This window comes from Hesperophylax consimilis, chromosome 23 (genome assembly GCF_061612785.1).
Source record: "Hesperophylax consimilis isolate HC1 chromosome 23, BYU_Hcon_1.0, whole genome shotgun sequence".
Lineage (NCBI taxonomy): Eukaryota > Metazoa > Arthropoda > Insecta > Trichoptera > Limnephilidae > Hesperophylax > Hesperophylax consimilis.
Window position 1 is genome coordinate 28,375,083 of NC_142858.1, and position 15,595 is coordinate 28,390,677.

Consider the following 15,595-nt stretch of genomic DNA (forward strand, 5'->3'; position numbering starts at 1 on the left):
GCCCTAACAAGTGCCCAGGGTAATTTATTATCCCGACCGTCGCGTTTTATTGCGGGCACAATGCTCCACTAACCACCAGGAACAAGATTACATGGAGATGGACTTGCCGAACGTCACAGCGGTGCTGCCAAGATTTGTTATCTATGAGAGGACATTGTGTCAGCGCTCTATTAGCAGCAGACAAATACTTGGACGGATGACGAACCTCGTGCTGGCACTGTTGGTGGACTCTCTCGCTGCAGCAGCTGGTCCAGTTTCCTCACCACCTAGGATTCTTGCTGCAGATTCTCCATCTTCGTGTCACCTGTTTCTGTACTTCATTTTATTTAACTGAATTTCAATTTATTTTTGTAATATTTATATTTTTTTGTAATACCTGCATTAACTGTAAAGCGCCCCTGGGGTGATATCTCACAAAAGCGGCGCTTTACAAATCATCCAATAAATAAAATAACCATTTTCCCTAATCGCCGATTCTCGGTAACTTGGTCGTAATGCTTGACAGCTTGTTCTAAATCTAAAAGAATCGGCATTTAACGTGGACCTTTCAATTTACATAATAATTAAAAACAGCGCTAAACGTCAATATGTAAAAAAAAAAATACTTTCGTTAAGTGCACAAATTTCGTGAGGTGATTTTACATAAAACTTTGAAAATAATTATGCATATTTTTTACATGTACTATCATGGAGAATCACCTCCCGAAGTTTATGCACTTTACCCCCGGACTCGCTGCCCGCGCCGAGTGCCGAATCGTCAAGGCGCCAAGACGCTGATTGTATTTTTCACGAAAACGGCGCTACACAAATATACAAATCATCCGAATATCATTGATTACAGTGATCACCTACCTAGACATCATAGACAAGGGGCGTCAAAAGTTTAACTCGCGCCAGGATCCGTTTCGCTCAGGGCCGACCCTGTCTGTGTAAGAACATAAACTAGGCATTTAATTAAACTATTTGCTTTGGCAAGCGTGACGTTGTAGATAAAACGTGTATACAAGGTGTCCGGAAACTAGTGGTACAAGCGGGAAACTGACCAATCTACATCACATTTGGAGTCGATTTTGCATTATAACTTTTTTTTATTTGAGCCCTCTTTTTCGAGTAAATCGAGTCCAAATTTAGTATTTTAGGTCAAATTTAAAAAAAAAATCTGTTCAAAAATCAATCTTTAATGTATTTTTTTTTTTGTATTAGGCAATTCACCCTAAAATTAATATATTTTTAAATCCGTCGAAACATTAAAGTTCCCCAAAAGAATTTAAAAAAAATCAAATATAAAATTTAAAAAATTTATGTAATTTAGATTTCTTAGTTTTCCGCTTCTACCACTAGTTTTTAGACACCGTGTATTTAAATAATTAATTTAAGGTCGGAATGCCGGGACACCAGACATCTACGAGGGTTTAGCGGCAGGCGCCAACATTAAATTCACCTATCGGGATCGAACCAGTGGCCTCCAGTTATTCTTATCTGGAATATGTACTCCGATAGTGAATTTTGTTTATAATGTTTCCTTCGTATGAATCAAAACAACTCGCCCAGTTACCAGTAGACGGAATCGCACAATAATATGTCAACATGAATGAAGTAAAGTCACCTATTAGTAGTGTGGCAAAGGAGTCAAAGTCTTTTTTTCCAAACAAACACGTGATGCGTATACATAGCCGAACTGAACCTCGACTTATGAGAAAAGAACGAAGCAACCGCAAATTGCGTCAAACGCCGCTTGCAGTTGTTTCGTTTCTTTCCCGTAATTCGTGGCTTCGTTCGCGTTTCAGTTCGCAAATGTATACGTACCATAACAAATACGTAATGTGTTCTAAAAAAACATTGAAATTAAAACGTGTAATGGGTTCAAGGATAATATTTTTTTTCGACACGATTGTACCACACCAGCCAGGAGCACTCCTGTACCGACCGGTACACCAGGGAGCACTGTTTTGTTAGGACTTACACAGTTTTTTCGCAGAAACTTCGATAGATTAATGACTTTTTGAAAATATTTTTAAAGCTATTTAAATAGTATTCTTTTTTTAATTTTCATGTGTTGTATTTTTTGTAAATTAATCTGTTTTTTTCAATTATATACTTTAGTGGAGAGTAATAATTTTTTTTACGAATTTTAACAAAATTTTAAAGTTTTGTGCTTGGAAAAAAATATCTCATCCATTTAGTCACGTAATAATATTTTTGGGACTGTTTACAATATCGTTGGAATACAACTCAACGTATGTAAGATCATCCTAATAAATCCGAAACGGTGCGCCGCCTTCGAGGACCTGACTGTATCCTGACAATATCCTGTCTTGTCGCTGTTCTGTTCTGTCATGGACCCTTCTATTATGAACCTATAATGCAATATATGCAGGTATATATTACTTTACATGTCTGAATGATGTTGCAATCACGTTGACGACATCGCCTTGGAGAGGCTGACGGGGTGGTGTACTTTTTAATCACCTGTCTTGTCTTTTTCTTTTCTGTCGTGGAATTTTCTATTTGTTTACCTCTGTACTACTAGATTTAATGTACGAATTTTGTTACAGTCATATTGATGACACCGCCTTCGAGGGCCTAACGGGGGTGGTGTACTTTAGCTTAGCGGACAACAATCTACCCGCGGTTCCCCGCAGGATATTGCGCCATATGCCCAACATCCAGACCCTGGACCTGGGCAGGAGCAGGATCAAAGTGCTCAGTGCTAGTGATTTTAAGGTGAGTTCAAACCTATATTAGACTCAATTAGGTACTGTAACTTTGTAAAACCTTATATAAATATATTATAAACCTACACCAAATATGTAGACAAGTTAGTAATAACAATAATAAGTATCAGTTCTACCATCATATCTGTTCGTTGCCATCGAAAGCAAACAGGTAAATGAAAACTTTAGTACGTTCATAATATAGCGTAACACGTGTTCATCGAAATCAAAATCAAAATCGACATCGTCATAACACATTCGCGTTTTACTGATTTATTAGGAAACCAGTTAATTAATTCCTTCGAGTCCTGCCATCCCGTGTTTACGAATAATTTGAAAAAAATCTCAATAAATTAGTAATATTTTATATACATATACTCGTAAATAAGTTTTCTCCGTGTGGGAAAGTATAAAAAACATTTAAGGACTACTAATAAAACCATACCTACCTACCGATTTTTTTTATTTTGATTTGGATGAGTTGACTTATTATTATTGCACGACCTTTATTGATGATCTATTGTTAAGTAAAAAATTTAAATATATTTAGATTTTAGTCGCAATGTACCTATTTAAAGTTTCTTTGTCCAAATATTGTATTACTTAACCTTTTACTGTGTATCCTACGTGAAACCTTTTTTTCTCACATGTAACCTTATATATTTTCTTTATCGCTTTTGCAATGTACTGGTTCTTAATTGCATAGTAAATAAATAAAAAGCGTTAATAAAACATTGAACATCATTGAAAATCATAACAACGAACACTAATGATTGTTTCCAGGACGTCCCTTTCATGCACTACCTGGTCCTTGCCGGCAACGGGCTGACCATCATCGAGAAGAACTCCCTGCCGCAGACGCTGCGTCACCTGCACCTCGGACTGAACAGCCTCACCACGCTCAACGGCACTCTGCGCCACCTCGACCGCCTCGAGTGGCTCTTCATCAACTCCAACAAGCTGATCACGATCGACAACGAAATACCTATGGTTGGTTAGTTCGCTAAGTAATCTTTCTAAGTCTTTGAAGAGATAACCGATAAATGTACGCTAGGGCAGGGGGGCAGATACAGATGTAACGCATCATCTCTGTCATTGCCGGACTTCCGCCTAAGCCCGAGAGGCCCCCGCCTAGGGTTCCAACCTCGGGTCGGGGGACCCGGCCAGGGTCTGATTTTTATTTTATTTTTAAACAATATCTCCATTCGGGAGGCCAAGATAAGAAATAAGTTCCCTTTAATGTAAATTCATTTTTGGCGATGCTATGAAAATGGAACCCATTGAGGGCACAGGATTTGGAAAATAATAAATCAAATTTTCGATAGACGCCCATTGTGGAGGGGGTCCGGCTAGGTGCAAAAATGATACACATTGAATACTTGCAAAAAAATATTTCACATTTTTATTTAAGCGGAAAATGTGGCTTGTGCAATGATGGAGGACTTAGCCAGGAGTGGATTGTACCTGCAACGCTTTTTCCCTGTGCTTGTGAATTCAATAATTAATTTTCCACTCTCTTCATCCACACCACCACATACCTACCCCAATTGGGGATACCATGGGGAAAAATCGATTATCCATGTATTTGTGATTGTTGTAACTAATTTTCAACTCTTTCTAGGTAATATTCACATTTTTTTAGTAAATTTATGAATTTCATTTTTATTTGACCTTTCCAAATGCAAAAGAATATATTCATATACTTTCAAAAGGGGCCCCAAACAAAGTTTGTCCATGGGCCCATCCACAGCTTACAACGACCCAGATCATAATGCCGAGCAACGCAGGCTTTACGTCAACTTTTATGTAAATATGACATACTTATTCCTTCTCTGTAAGCTCTATAAAAATGTTAAACTGTTCCCCTGCTTAAAAGCGGGCGACGCCCTTGGCTACAGGTATACCTGATGTGTGCCTAAACTAAGGTATTTTTTTATCTTACTCCTGATGAAATCGATCCGATTAATGATATTTTTTTCTATTCCCTCTGGAAGGCCTAATAGAGCCTGTACATTTGTTTTATTTTTTTATTTTTCCCCTTTTTCGAAAATTAACAAATAATCTCTCAGAGCCTGGTTGGGACTTGTACCTACATTTTATATATTATAAAATAATTATATTGAAATATTAATGCTTCAGTTGCTTTTAAAGGTTATTAATATTGTAAAATACGTTAAAATTCGCAAAGAGATCTACTAAAACAAAATACTAATTACTCAATAAAAAGTACTTCATAGATATTAAAGGACAGCAACGATAAGGTTCTATACACTTGTACACTCCTCTTCCTAGCACAATTCAACGTTTCCATGGAAGAGTAGTATAATATGGTAGTGTAGTATTATGGTAGAGTAATGTTTTTTTTTATAAACAGAAAATTATCAATGCATTACTAAGGACGGGTTGTTTCGGAGAATTTGAACAATTCATCAAATTTCAACGTTCATTTCCGGGTTCTGTGAAAGTCCTATTCAAATTCTGTTATTATATCATTATAGGCTAGTTGCTTGACAAAACTGAAATTAAAACAGAACTTGAAAAAATCTTTCACAGAACTGGAAAATGAACGTTGAAATTTGATGAATTGTTCAAATTCTCCGAAACAACTCGTCCTAACATAAGTTTGTTTACATAACTGTAATAGACACTATTATGGCCCGGTATATCGGTTGATTTAAAGCTCGGCTTGGTTGGAATGTGGAGCTTAGCGCGGCTTGGAACATAATCCATATATAGGTCGGAAGTCTAGATATCAGCAATTTTTCCGACTATATGTCCGAGTTAAATCTTCCCCATAGGAAAAACTAAACCCTTCCACACACTTTTCCACAAATGATCATCTAGATTTTAGTCAATCCACATTATGCAAGTGCATTATAAGCAAAATAAATACAAAACAATACAAGAACAACACGTCAACTCACCAGAGATCAAATGGGAAAATAATTCACCGACTCCAGATATTTTCATATCAGAGGGTTCGGCTCGGTAGAACTTCTAACAGGGCCTATAAATCCTACTGATCCCTCAACATAAATATTTTAAAAATCTTTCGTAATCCTACATGTATTTAAAATGACCGATTTTTGCATTTTTATATATAAATTTTTTGATAGATCTAATACGCCTAAATTTTTAATGAGAGAGCTAGGTATAGAGCTAGGTACCTGTAGCCGAAATAACAAATGGTAATATTTTTATCGTTTGAGAATGCCAAATTCTTTTTATCTCATTTCCTATCTGTGTATTTTCTTATTTTTTCAAGATTTTTGAATATTACAGGAATTTGGAATAGCGACATCAATGATATAAGTTATTTTTTGAAGTGAAACTTCTTTACGCGCGTCATGCAATTTCGAGGAGTAAAACCAACTCATGACCGAAACGAAAATGCGGGACCGATTAAAGTTCATTTGATGTAGTAAAAGTTTTGAAGTAAAATATAAATGCTTCTTAGCTCATCTCGACAACTGGCGTTGGTGGTGTAATGGTCAGCATAGTTGCTTTCGAAGCAGTTGATCCGAGTTCGATTCTCGGCCATGGAATATTATTTTTTTGTTTTTAAGGAATTTTTTTTTTTTAATGGTTGACCATAATATCAATCCACTAAGTAATATTTTAGGCCTGTAGCATAATTGAAAAGTTAAAGAATGATATAAAATTTTTTATGATGTTAACGATAAAAAAATGAAAAAAAACATAAAATTAAAATAAAAAATGGGCCAACGGCACGCGGTGTTCCCAAGCGGTCACCCATCCAAGTACTGACCGCGCCCAATGTTGCTTAACTTCGGTGATCGGACGAGAACCGGTGTGTTCAAAATGGTATGGTCGTTGGCAAAAGTTAAACAATATTAATTTCTATTCTACCTGCCAATAAATATATGAAAATTAGTATAAAAAAGCCCTAATAATATTGAAAAAATTAGCAAGGTGTGTGCGAGGTTGATAAAAATAATCATTACATACGCGCTTGAAAAAGATCGTAATTACATTAATAAGTTTGTAGGAATTTTTTTTTTCAATGGTTGACCATAATATCAATCCACTAAGTAATATTTTAGGCCTGTAGCATACTTGAAAAGTTAAAGAATTTTATGATATTATTAATTATAGTAATGATAAAAAAATAAAAAAAACATGAAATTAAAATAAAAAATAGGCCAACGGCACGCGGTGTTCCCAAGCGGTCACCCATCCAAGTACTGACCGCGCCCAATGTTGCTTAACTTCGGTGATCGGACGAGAACCGGTGTGTTCAACATGGTATGGTCGTTGGCAAACGCTAAACAATATTAATTTCTACTCTACCTGCCAATAAATATATGAAAATTAGTATAAAAAAGCCCTAATAATACTGAAAACATTAGCAAGGTGTAAATATTATATACCTAGTTTAACTCACTCTCCTAACTCATCTTCGCTGTCTACAGGCAGAGCGCACGACTGTGGTCGTGAAGAACCGAGGTTCGATCCCCGCTTTAACTAATTTTTTTTTTCTTTTTTTATAACTTTTAATTTTTTTTATCACATGCTACTTATAAATATGTCAATAGACAGAAAAAAAGAGAGAATGAAATGAAAAGAGAGAGAGAGAAGAATACTAGAAGTTTCACTTCTGTCTTGCGTAGGCTTGACACACCCATTTTTTTTAATTTTGTCAGCTAAAACTATATCGGGTCTATTATGACTAATCGTTCGATCTGTTAGTATAGTTTTATCATAATATATTTTATAAAATTCGTTTTCTATAATTTTTTTTTACACGTATTAATTATTGCTTATAATTTTATTAGAGGAAAGTACTTGATTTTTTATGTTGCGTGAGTGGTATATCTATGCTCATACGTCATAGGGAGATCGCGAATTTCAAAATGTAAAATGTTTTAGGCGGGCTAATTTACGAGTTGATTTTTTGATAAAGTTCCCCACTTCAATCAGCATGGTGCTATACGCGAGGATACTAATTTTAAATTATATTTATTTTGCTGTATTCAATGCAGTATTCACGAAATTATAACAAATACACCGCTGAAAACTGTCCTGACGTTGAAAAATTACTCGTATAATACCTTACTAGATTATTTGTCTATTTTAAATTGATTATCAATTAACAACATCAACATCCCCCATCGCTCAATGAGTGTAACAGTCCACAATGATAAAATTATGCAATTTACGTATATTTCGGTGAGATTGGAGTGCGTAATTACTTACGTAAACCTCATATTTGACATTTGTTACTGCTAGCGCCTTGGTGTCTAAAGAGAGAACTATTCTGCGGCTTACCGAGGCTTAAGCGGCCGATATTGAAAGGATACGGACTGACTGATATACCGGGCCTATCAGTCTTACTTAATTAGATTCGTACAGGCCCGTTTAACGTTGGTGTGACAAAGCCAGCATTGAGCCTGGTTTAAGACCGTTTTAACCAAACAAATTTCATGGTAATTAGTCAAGTTATTCACTGTTCTGACCTTTAAAAATTGTAACAATCCTCTTTTGAATATTTTCCCACTCAATCTTTTAACTCCCCGCAATCCTACCCCTTTCACTCTATAATCAATTATTATTCTTCTGCCGATTTGGGTTTGTCCCTCCCTCTCCCGCGCCCTCCAATCCCTCTCCTATTGTTACAACTCAAACTGATGAAGAGAACATTATTTTAAAAACTTGTTTATCAGAAAGTGATGTGAACAAAGTTATTTGACTTTAATAAAAATTATGTATTTACGCTGGCACCTGGTTATTAGTCTGATGCATCTCAATTCGTAACCGAGGATCATACATGTACTTAGTGTAAACTTTGTAAAATTCATTCAATAAACACCACATAACTTTCACCACTATTCTTCCTTAGAGCGCGAACAAGTTGACTCTGATCCACGCCGCCTATAACCAGCTGGAGAAGCTACCCTCCGAGCTACGCAACCTTCCACGGCTAGAATCAGTCTATTTCTACAACAACAACATCCAAGCGCTGAACGGGGCGCTGCAGAAGTCCCGTCGCTTGCAGAGCCTCAACCTGTCATTCAACAGCATAACACACGTGAGTCCACACTGCTTACTGGCAAGAAATGCCAAGAATAGATTAATAGTAAACGTTAATTATAAATAACTTTGTTGGCCTTATTGGCCACAATCAAAATCAATATCAATTAAAGTCTACTAAGTAACCCCAAAACTTTACACATTCTTTTCCAAAGAACCAACTTGACTTTCTCCCAACCTCTTATGCAAATGTGTTGAGTATATATATATTGGGATCCACGTTACTAAATAAAATTTCGATGTAATTTGAATGCGAAAACCAGCAATAAAAAATTTAATGTTTTTTTATTATATATTAATGTTATTATTATAAATTTGCTGATTTCAGCTTGCAAATGATGACTTTGCGGAAGCGGACAACATCCAGTACATGGACCTGGGCTTCAACAAGATCCAGATCCTGAATGGGTCACTGACTCCGTTGAGGTCCCTCAAGTATCTCAACCTGACCCACAACGAGCTAACGGAGTTCTCTCTTCAGGAAATCAAGGGGCTCAAGAGACTGTGGGTCATCGATCTTTCTTACAATTTGATTACCCATTTAAGTGGAAATACCGAGGTAATAAAAAAATACAGTGTTTTAATTTGGTTAATTTTCTTATTCAAAATCATTCAAGAATGGTTTTAAACCAGAGCATGTTAATCAAACATGAAAGTTTTCAAGAGTCCCATCAATTCATTCACTAGCATTCCGAACACTAGAATGGTTCTGTTTTGGAGTTGTTTTTAAAAGTTACTTAAGAAACCATGAATAATTGCACTCGGAACATGAGAATGGTTCTTCTCTACAATTGTTTTTAGTGACTTAAGAAAACACAAATAATTGCACTCCTTTTTGTTGCACTGAAAACACAAATAAGTCTGATGTTATGATATAATGGCATGTTAAGGATCACTGCTATAATTAGTTTCTAATACAAATTTTTTTACGATTTTCTAGAATCTTATTGAGCTGGAGACGCGCGTCCTGGAACTACGACTAGACCACAACCGCCTGACTCGGCTGGGCGGCGCGCTGATGGGGCTCCATGGATTGCTCAAGCTCAACGTCAGCCACAACCAGCTAGACATCATCTCCCCTGATGACCTCATCGGGCTGGACGAGCTCAAGGTGCTGGACGTGTCGCACAATCAAATCACCACGCTGGAGGAACTGTCCAAGGTATTTTTGAAATTGCGTTTTCAGATGGCAAACTTATGGTAACACTAGGGTATCATCTTGAAATGCAAAGAACTTGGTAAAGGAATCATTAAGAAAGCTATATAATTTTAGTGCAGTAATTCTTTTAAATGATGTTGTTACGTACACCATGGAGGAGGTGGTAAACCACCTGATGATCAACTTGCCCAGCAAACTGAGATTGAATATATTTAATATTTCTAAATAATAATTTAACTTATTTTCTTTACTCCTCGTTGTAATATTGATTATTGAAACAATATTAACAATATTCAAATGATAATATGAAAAAGACCACAAAAAGGCAGAAAATAACTAAAAAGATTAAGTTGTCGACGAGACTCAAACCTGAGACCTTTATGTACTCTATCCAAAAGTAACAAATCTACCAACTCTGCCAAACCAAACCAATTCCACTGTCATTTTTAACCCCTCGAGCAAAAGAAAATAAAATCATCGAATTTCCCGCTTAACAATCAAAGTTTTTAAAATCGCTTACCAGTGATGTTTTTCTTGTAAACTTTGCTTACCATTTTATACAAAACTAAAAACACATTTAGTTCGTAAGACACATTATATTATGTTGATCTAAGAAAAAAAATACTAGAAAAAGTTTTTTAAACAATGCTAATTACGAAAAAAAATATTAATTTTTTCAGTATAATCGCAGCTTTACTTTGCGAGTAATGCACGTGTTCAGATAACGAAATGGCCACCCACATATTCCAAATTTTTAATATAACAGCCGAGTGGGAAGAAATAATAATTACATATTTGTGTTTATACAAACGCTTTGCAAAAACACAAAAAAATTTTCAGAAATTTTTTATTTGCGCACTAATGAAGCTTTTAAGCTTATGAATAAACACCCCCAATCTCCAGTATGAGCTTGGAATATACATGCCTATATAGCACATCAGTGCCCAAAATCTTGGTCAGTATTTAAGTTGGATTTCAGACTTACCTGCCGTCTCTTGATGAGTTGCTGGCCTCCTACAACAACCTGACCATCTTGGACAAGGACTTCCATGGCCTCCCCGTGCTTTGTTCTGCCGATCTAGCTTTCAACCAAATCGAGGCCATTAATTACGACCTGGTAACCAAGACAAAGTGCTCCATACATGGGGTTATGGGGACGCTCAAGATCTATCTGCATGGTAAGCGGATATATAATTATCCAAATTGTAAAGCGAACTGATCTTCATTTTATACTATTTACTCTCATGCATTATAATAATTTTGCTAATTTTATTGTGATATTATGCGATTTTTATAAAAACTATTATGTACTAGCGCAGACCGGTGAAAATCATCAGGATAGTCGGAAAAATCATTACAATTTTGAAAATGACAATTAAAATAATTTTCTGTAAAAATATTATACTGTAGGAAGGTTAACACAATCGTTTCAATTTTGAAAATGGCACTTAGATTCAAAAAAAATTTGAGTTCACTGTACCAAATATCATGCAGAACTAACGCACAGCACAGACAACCGAAATTAGTATGTTTGATGATGTTTTTGGAGTTCATTTTTAGACCTCTTATCTAGTTACTCTACTAACTTGTGAGTTAGTGTATATTGCATGAGAAAACATGTTGAACAAAAACAGTTATGAAAATAATAATTTGCATAATAACCGAAGTCTGCAAAGATATAAGACCTGCAGTCATAATGATTTTATCCATTTAAGCATACCATTAGCATTAGAAAAAATCATTAAGATTATCTGTAGATAACAACTTTACACAGAATTTGAACAATTAGTCAAATTTCAAAGTTAATTTCCAAGCTCTGTGAAAATTCAATTCAAACAACTGGCCAACTTGAAAAGAACCTTCACAGAACTTGAAAATTAAATTTCAAATTTGTTGAATTGTTCAACTTCTCTGAAACATTTACAAGTATTACTGATGGACAGTGCCGGTCACGTGCGGGCGCAACTAGAGCAGTTCATTCCGGGCGCCAACTTGCCAAAGGTACCGAGGAACCATAGCGCCGGTAATACTTAACACCTAACACAGCGCCCTTGAGATTTTTCAATCCCCAGGCGCCGTTTGTCTCAGGGCCATGGAATACAAGTCCTTGCAATTATTATTGATCAACTTATGCTTAATAGGTATAGTAACTGAATGTTTTCTTCGATATCAAAACATTTCAATGTCTCTATAAGCGATTAGCGAGGAGTTCAATAAAACAAGCTTTAATGAACTTTTACACATGATTATTATTTACACGCGTTTATAGTATAATAATTTTAGCTTTGGTAAATTGGCTCTTATTTCTAGTTTTACATTATGATTGCACACAATATATATATGTAAGTATGAAATAATGGCTTTTGCACAAATTTCTATCAAAATGTGTAATTATTTTTGCGATGATTCTATGAGTTTTAACATTGCGTATCTCTAATAATATTACAGATACGCAATGTTAAAATTATCATTCATTATTTAATTTGATAAAAATACATTTTATCATAGTGTATTGCGCTACCATTATACTTTGTGTTATGTACCATGAAAACAATATAGTTCTACTAATTAATTAGAAAAAGGTTGATTGGTAGCCATTGACGCCATGCAATAAATAAATTTTCCTATGTACATATATTATGTTTCATGAAGTACAGATAGACCACCTGATCAAAGGGGGTCAAAATCACGATGAATGACCCCTAGAGCACCCATAAGTCTATTTTATAAGGTTCGTTAAACTTAGGACGCCACAAGACTCAAATAACGGGGATTTGCTCGAGGTTCACATTTTAATTAATTCCAACGAATTCGTTACTACAATATCTCAAATAACGGGGATTTGCTCTAGGTTCACATTTTAATTAATTCCAACGAATTCGTAACTACAATATCTTTATTTCAAATAACGGGGATTTGCTTGAGGTTCATATTTTAATTAATTCCAACGAATTCGTAACTACAATATCTTTATTTCAAATAACGGGGATTTGCTCGAGGTTCATATTTTAATTAATTCCAACGAATTCGTAACTACAATATCTTTATTTCAAATAACGGGGATTTGCTCGAGGTTCATATTTTAATTAATTCCAACGAATTCGTAACTACAGTATCTTTATTTCAAATAACGGGGATTTGCTCGAAGTTCACATTTTAATTAATTCCAACGAATTCGTAACTACAATATCTTTATTTCAAATAACGGGGATTTGCTTGAGGTTCATATTTTAATTAATTCCAACGAATTCGTAACTACAATAAGTATCTTTATTTCAAATAACGGGGATTTGCTCGAGGATCACATTTTAATTAATTCCAACGAATTCGTAACTACAATATCTTTATTTCAAATAACGGGGATTTGCTCGAGGTTCACATTTTAATTAATTCCAACGAATTCGTAACTACAATATCTTTATTTCAAATAACGGGGATTTGCTCGAGGTTCATATTTTAATTAATTCCAACGAATTCGTAACTACAATATCTTTATTTCAGACAAATACCTACGGGATGTAAGTTATTTATACTAAAGATTAATAAATACAGTATATTACCAATCCTATTTTACATAAAACAGTTTGTAAAATCTTTTTCATCTATAAAATTAACGGCAGGTACCAGATTTTATTTTTCTAGATTTCAATTAGTAACTTCCCGAGGGATTTAAATAGAAATATATGAAATTTTATTAACATGCTTATCAGAATTAATTAAAATATTCCTCGCGAAAAGATCCGCAAATTCGATTGTAGGTTTGTCCAATAAGCCAAATACTTTTGTTGCCACCTTCTTCACTTAGTTCTGTAAGATTCCGATTCGTTTTTGCCAGAGCAAATTCGACTGTAAGTCCGCCTAATACCCCGAGGCTGTTAGTCGCATATTTTGTACACGCCTTCTTCATTTACATCGTTTACTGACTTTATTTTAGAGTATTATACTCAATGTAAGAGTGTATCTTTTGTAGATAATCCTGTTCTGTGTGATGAAAGCTTCCCAGACCTGTCTACCATTGTGGAGAAGCTACAATCGCGCTTCTTGGGAGAGTGTCCAGAGAAAGTACCGCTGGCGATATCGCCCCCGCTACTGAACGACATTGACATTCCATTACCGATCCCCCTGCGCCCAGGCCGGCTGTTCCAGCTGATCCCAGGCCGCAACGGGGAGCTGCCCATCATCGTGGAGCCGCCCATCACCCTGCCGCCTGCCACCAGCTCCTCTCCCCCGCCAACCCCCCCTCCCAGCACCACGCCTGCTCCAGCCCTCGTTCACTACAAGGAGCCCAGTGTGTTAGAGCCGGCTCCTGATACAGTTCTCCACGCTTACATTCAAGGTAACTAACCAAGAGGCTTGTGCGTGGTACAACCATGTATGACCGTATTATAAAGGTGGAAAGAATGCAACACTGATATAATCGTACTTACTGGTTTTGGACATGTACAGTGCCGGCAAAAAAAAATGTTTGTAAGGTCAATGAAACAACGAAATCTTAACATTCAAGTGTTTTACTTTGGATATTTCGTTACAATTACATAGTATTTGGTCATTTCACCATCTGCTGTCGTTTGGGCATGGATAAAGCTAGGCTGATGAAGTAGGTAGAGTCCAGGGCTAACTACACAGCGCCTCCTTTAGTTTCTTAAGCCGTGAACTTTAATTAGAACTTTATTTTTCACATAATAACAAGTATTTTCTATGGGGTTGAGGTAAGGGGAATTACCCGCATAAAATAAAAACGCTGATGTATGGCTTAAAAATTAAGCAAATAATGTTACTCCTAAACATAATTGCTTGCTTTCATATATGCATTCTTGGGAAGGAAGAACAAATCCCCTTGCTTCCACTGAATGCACTCCACACCAACACACTGTCAGGGTATTTAACAGTCTTGGAAAGTATTTTAATGAAACATTTACTCGATTTGGGTCATGTTAAGAGTCAGAATAACAGAAGTGTGCGTGTGCGTGTGTATGTGTATGTGAAACAATTTATTAATGTAAAAAAAGCAAGAAGAGTGAGCCAATACAGAGTTGTTTATTCTCTATATCCTATCTTTGTACCCCTCTGGAGAAACGGCATGACAACAAAGAGATGTTTTTAAAACCATTTCACTTAAAGGGTTCACCCTTTCCATAAGTAAACTTATATTTACCTATCATAATTGTCAGTTGATAATAATATTATCTAAAATATTATGGTTCTGCCACTGAGACGTCCATTAGGATGAATTAGAAAATTGCTATTCTCCGTTAAACAATAAAATCAAATACATTCAATATTATTATTATATAATATATGCATGACAAAACCGAAAAATATTTATGTGTAATGTATATGAACACTTTCGAGCATGTAAACTCGGTCACCCTGACAAATCGGCAACTGCGGAGCATTTAATTGAACCGGCCACTATTTTAGATTTGTTCCTGAAGTCCTGGGAAGACCCAAACACATAGAGCAAACGTAATTGTGGAGGCGAGTGAAATTCACAAAAATCCTATTAATATTAATAAAGACGACGGGGCTAGGCTCAATAGTTCTTGGTATCCGGTAACTGATGGCTACACCAAAACTAAATGCAGAAAACCATTTTAAATTATACTGTAATACCAGCTCTTAGAGGATGGAAGTTGGCAACACGGTATCACATCTACTTATATAAGCACAC

At 35.7% G+C, this 15,595-nt stretch overlaps 1 protein-coding gene and 2 non-coding genes across 3 annotated transcripts in view; 1 reads left to right on the top strand and 2 right to left on the bottom strand.

Moving 5' to 3' along the window:
• ltl (leucine-rich repeat-containing larval translucida) overlaps positions 1-15,595 on the top strand; it is a 96,745-nt gene that overhangs the window by 79,302 nt on the left and 1,848 nt on the right. Inside the window, exons 2-8 of the mRNA XM_089646094.1 lie at positions 2,556-2,724; positions 3,498-3,704; positions 8,575-8,763; positions 9,094-9,324; positions 9,706-9,927; positions 10,904-11,102; positions 13,895-14,260. Of these exons, the coding sequence (XP_089502220.1) occupies positions 2,556-2,724; positions 3,498-3,704; positions 8,575-8,763; positions 9,094-9,324; positions 9,706-9,927; positions 10,904-11,102; positions 13,895-14,260 (1,583 nt within the window). The remainder of the gene's footprint in view (positions 1-2,555; positions 2,725-3,497; positions 3,705-8,574; positions 8,764-9,093; positions 9,325-9,705; positions 9,928-10,903; positions 11,103-13,894; positions 14,261-15,595) is intronic.
• Positions 6,435-6,553, bottom strand: LOC149412525 (5S ribosomal RNA). Its single transcript, XR_016304636.1, has one exon. It is a non-coding gene; the product is annotated as a 5S ribosomal RNA (ribosomal RNA).
• On the bottom strand, positions 6,876-6,994 carry LOC149412526 (5S ribosomal RNA). The gene has a single exon (XR_016304623.1). It is a non-coding gene; the product is annotated as a 5S ribosomal RNA (ribosomal RNA).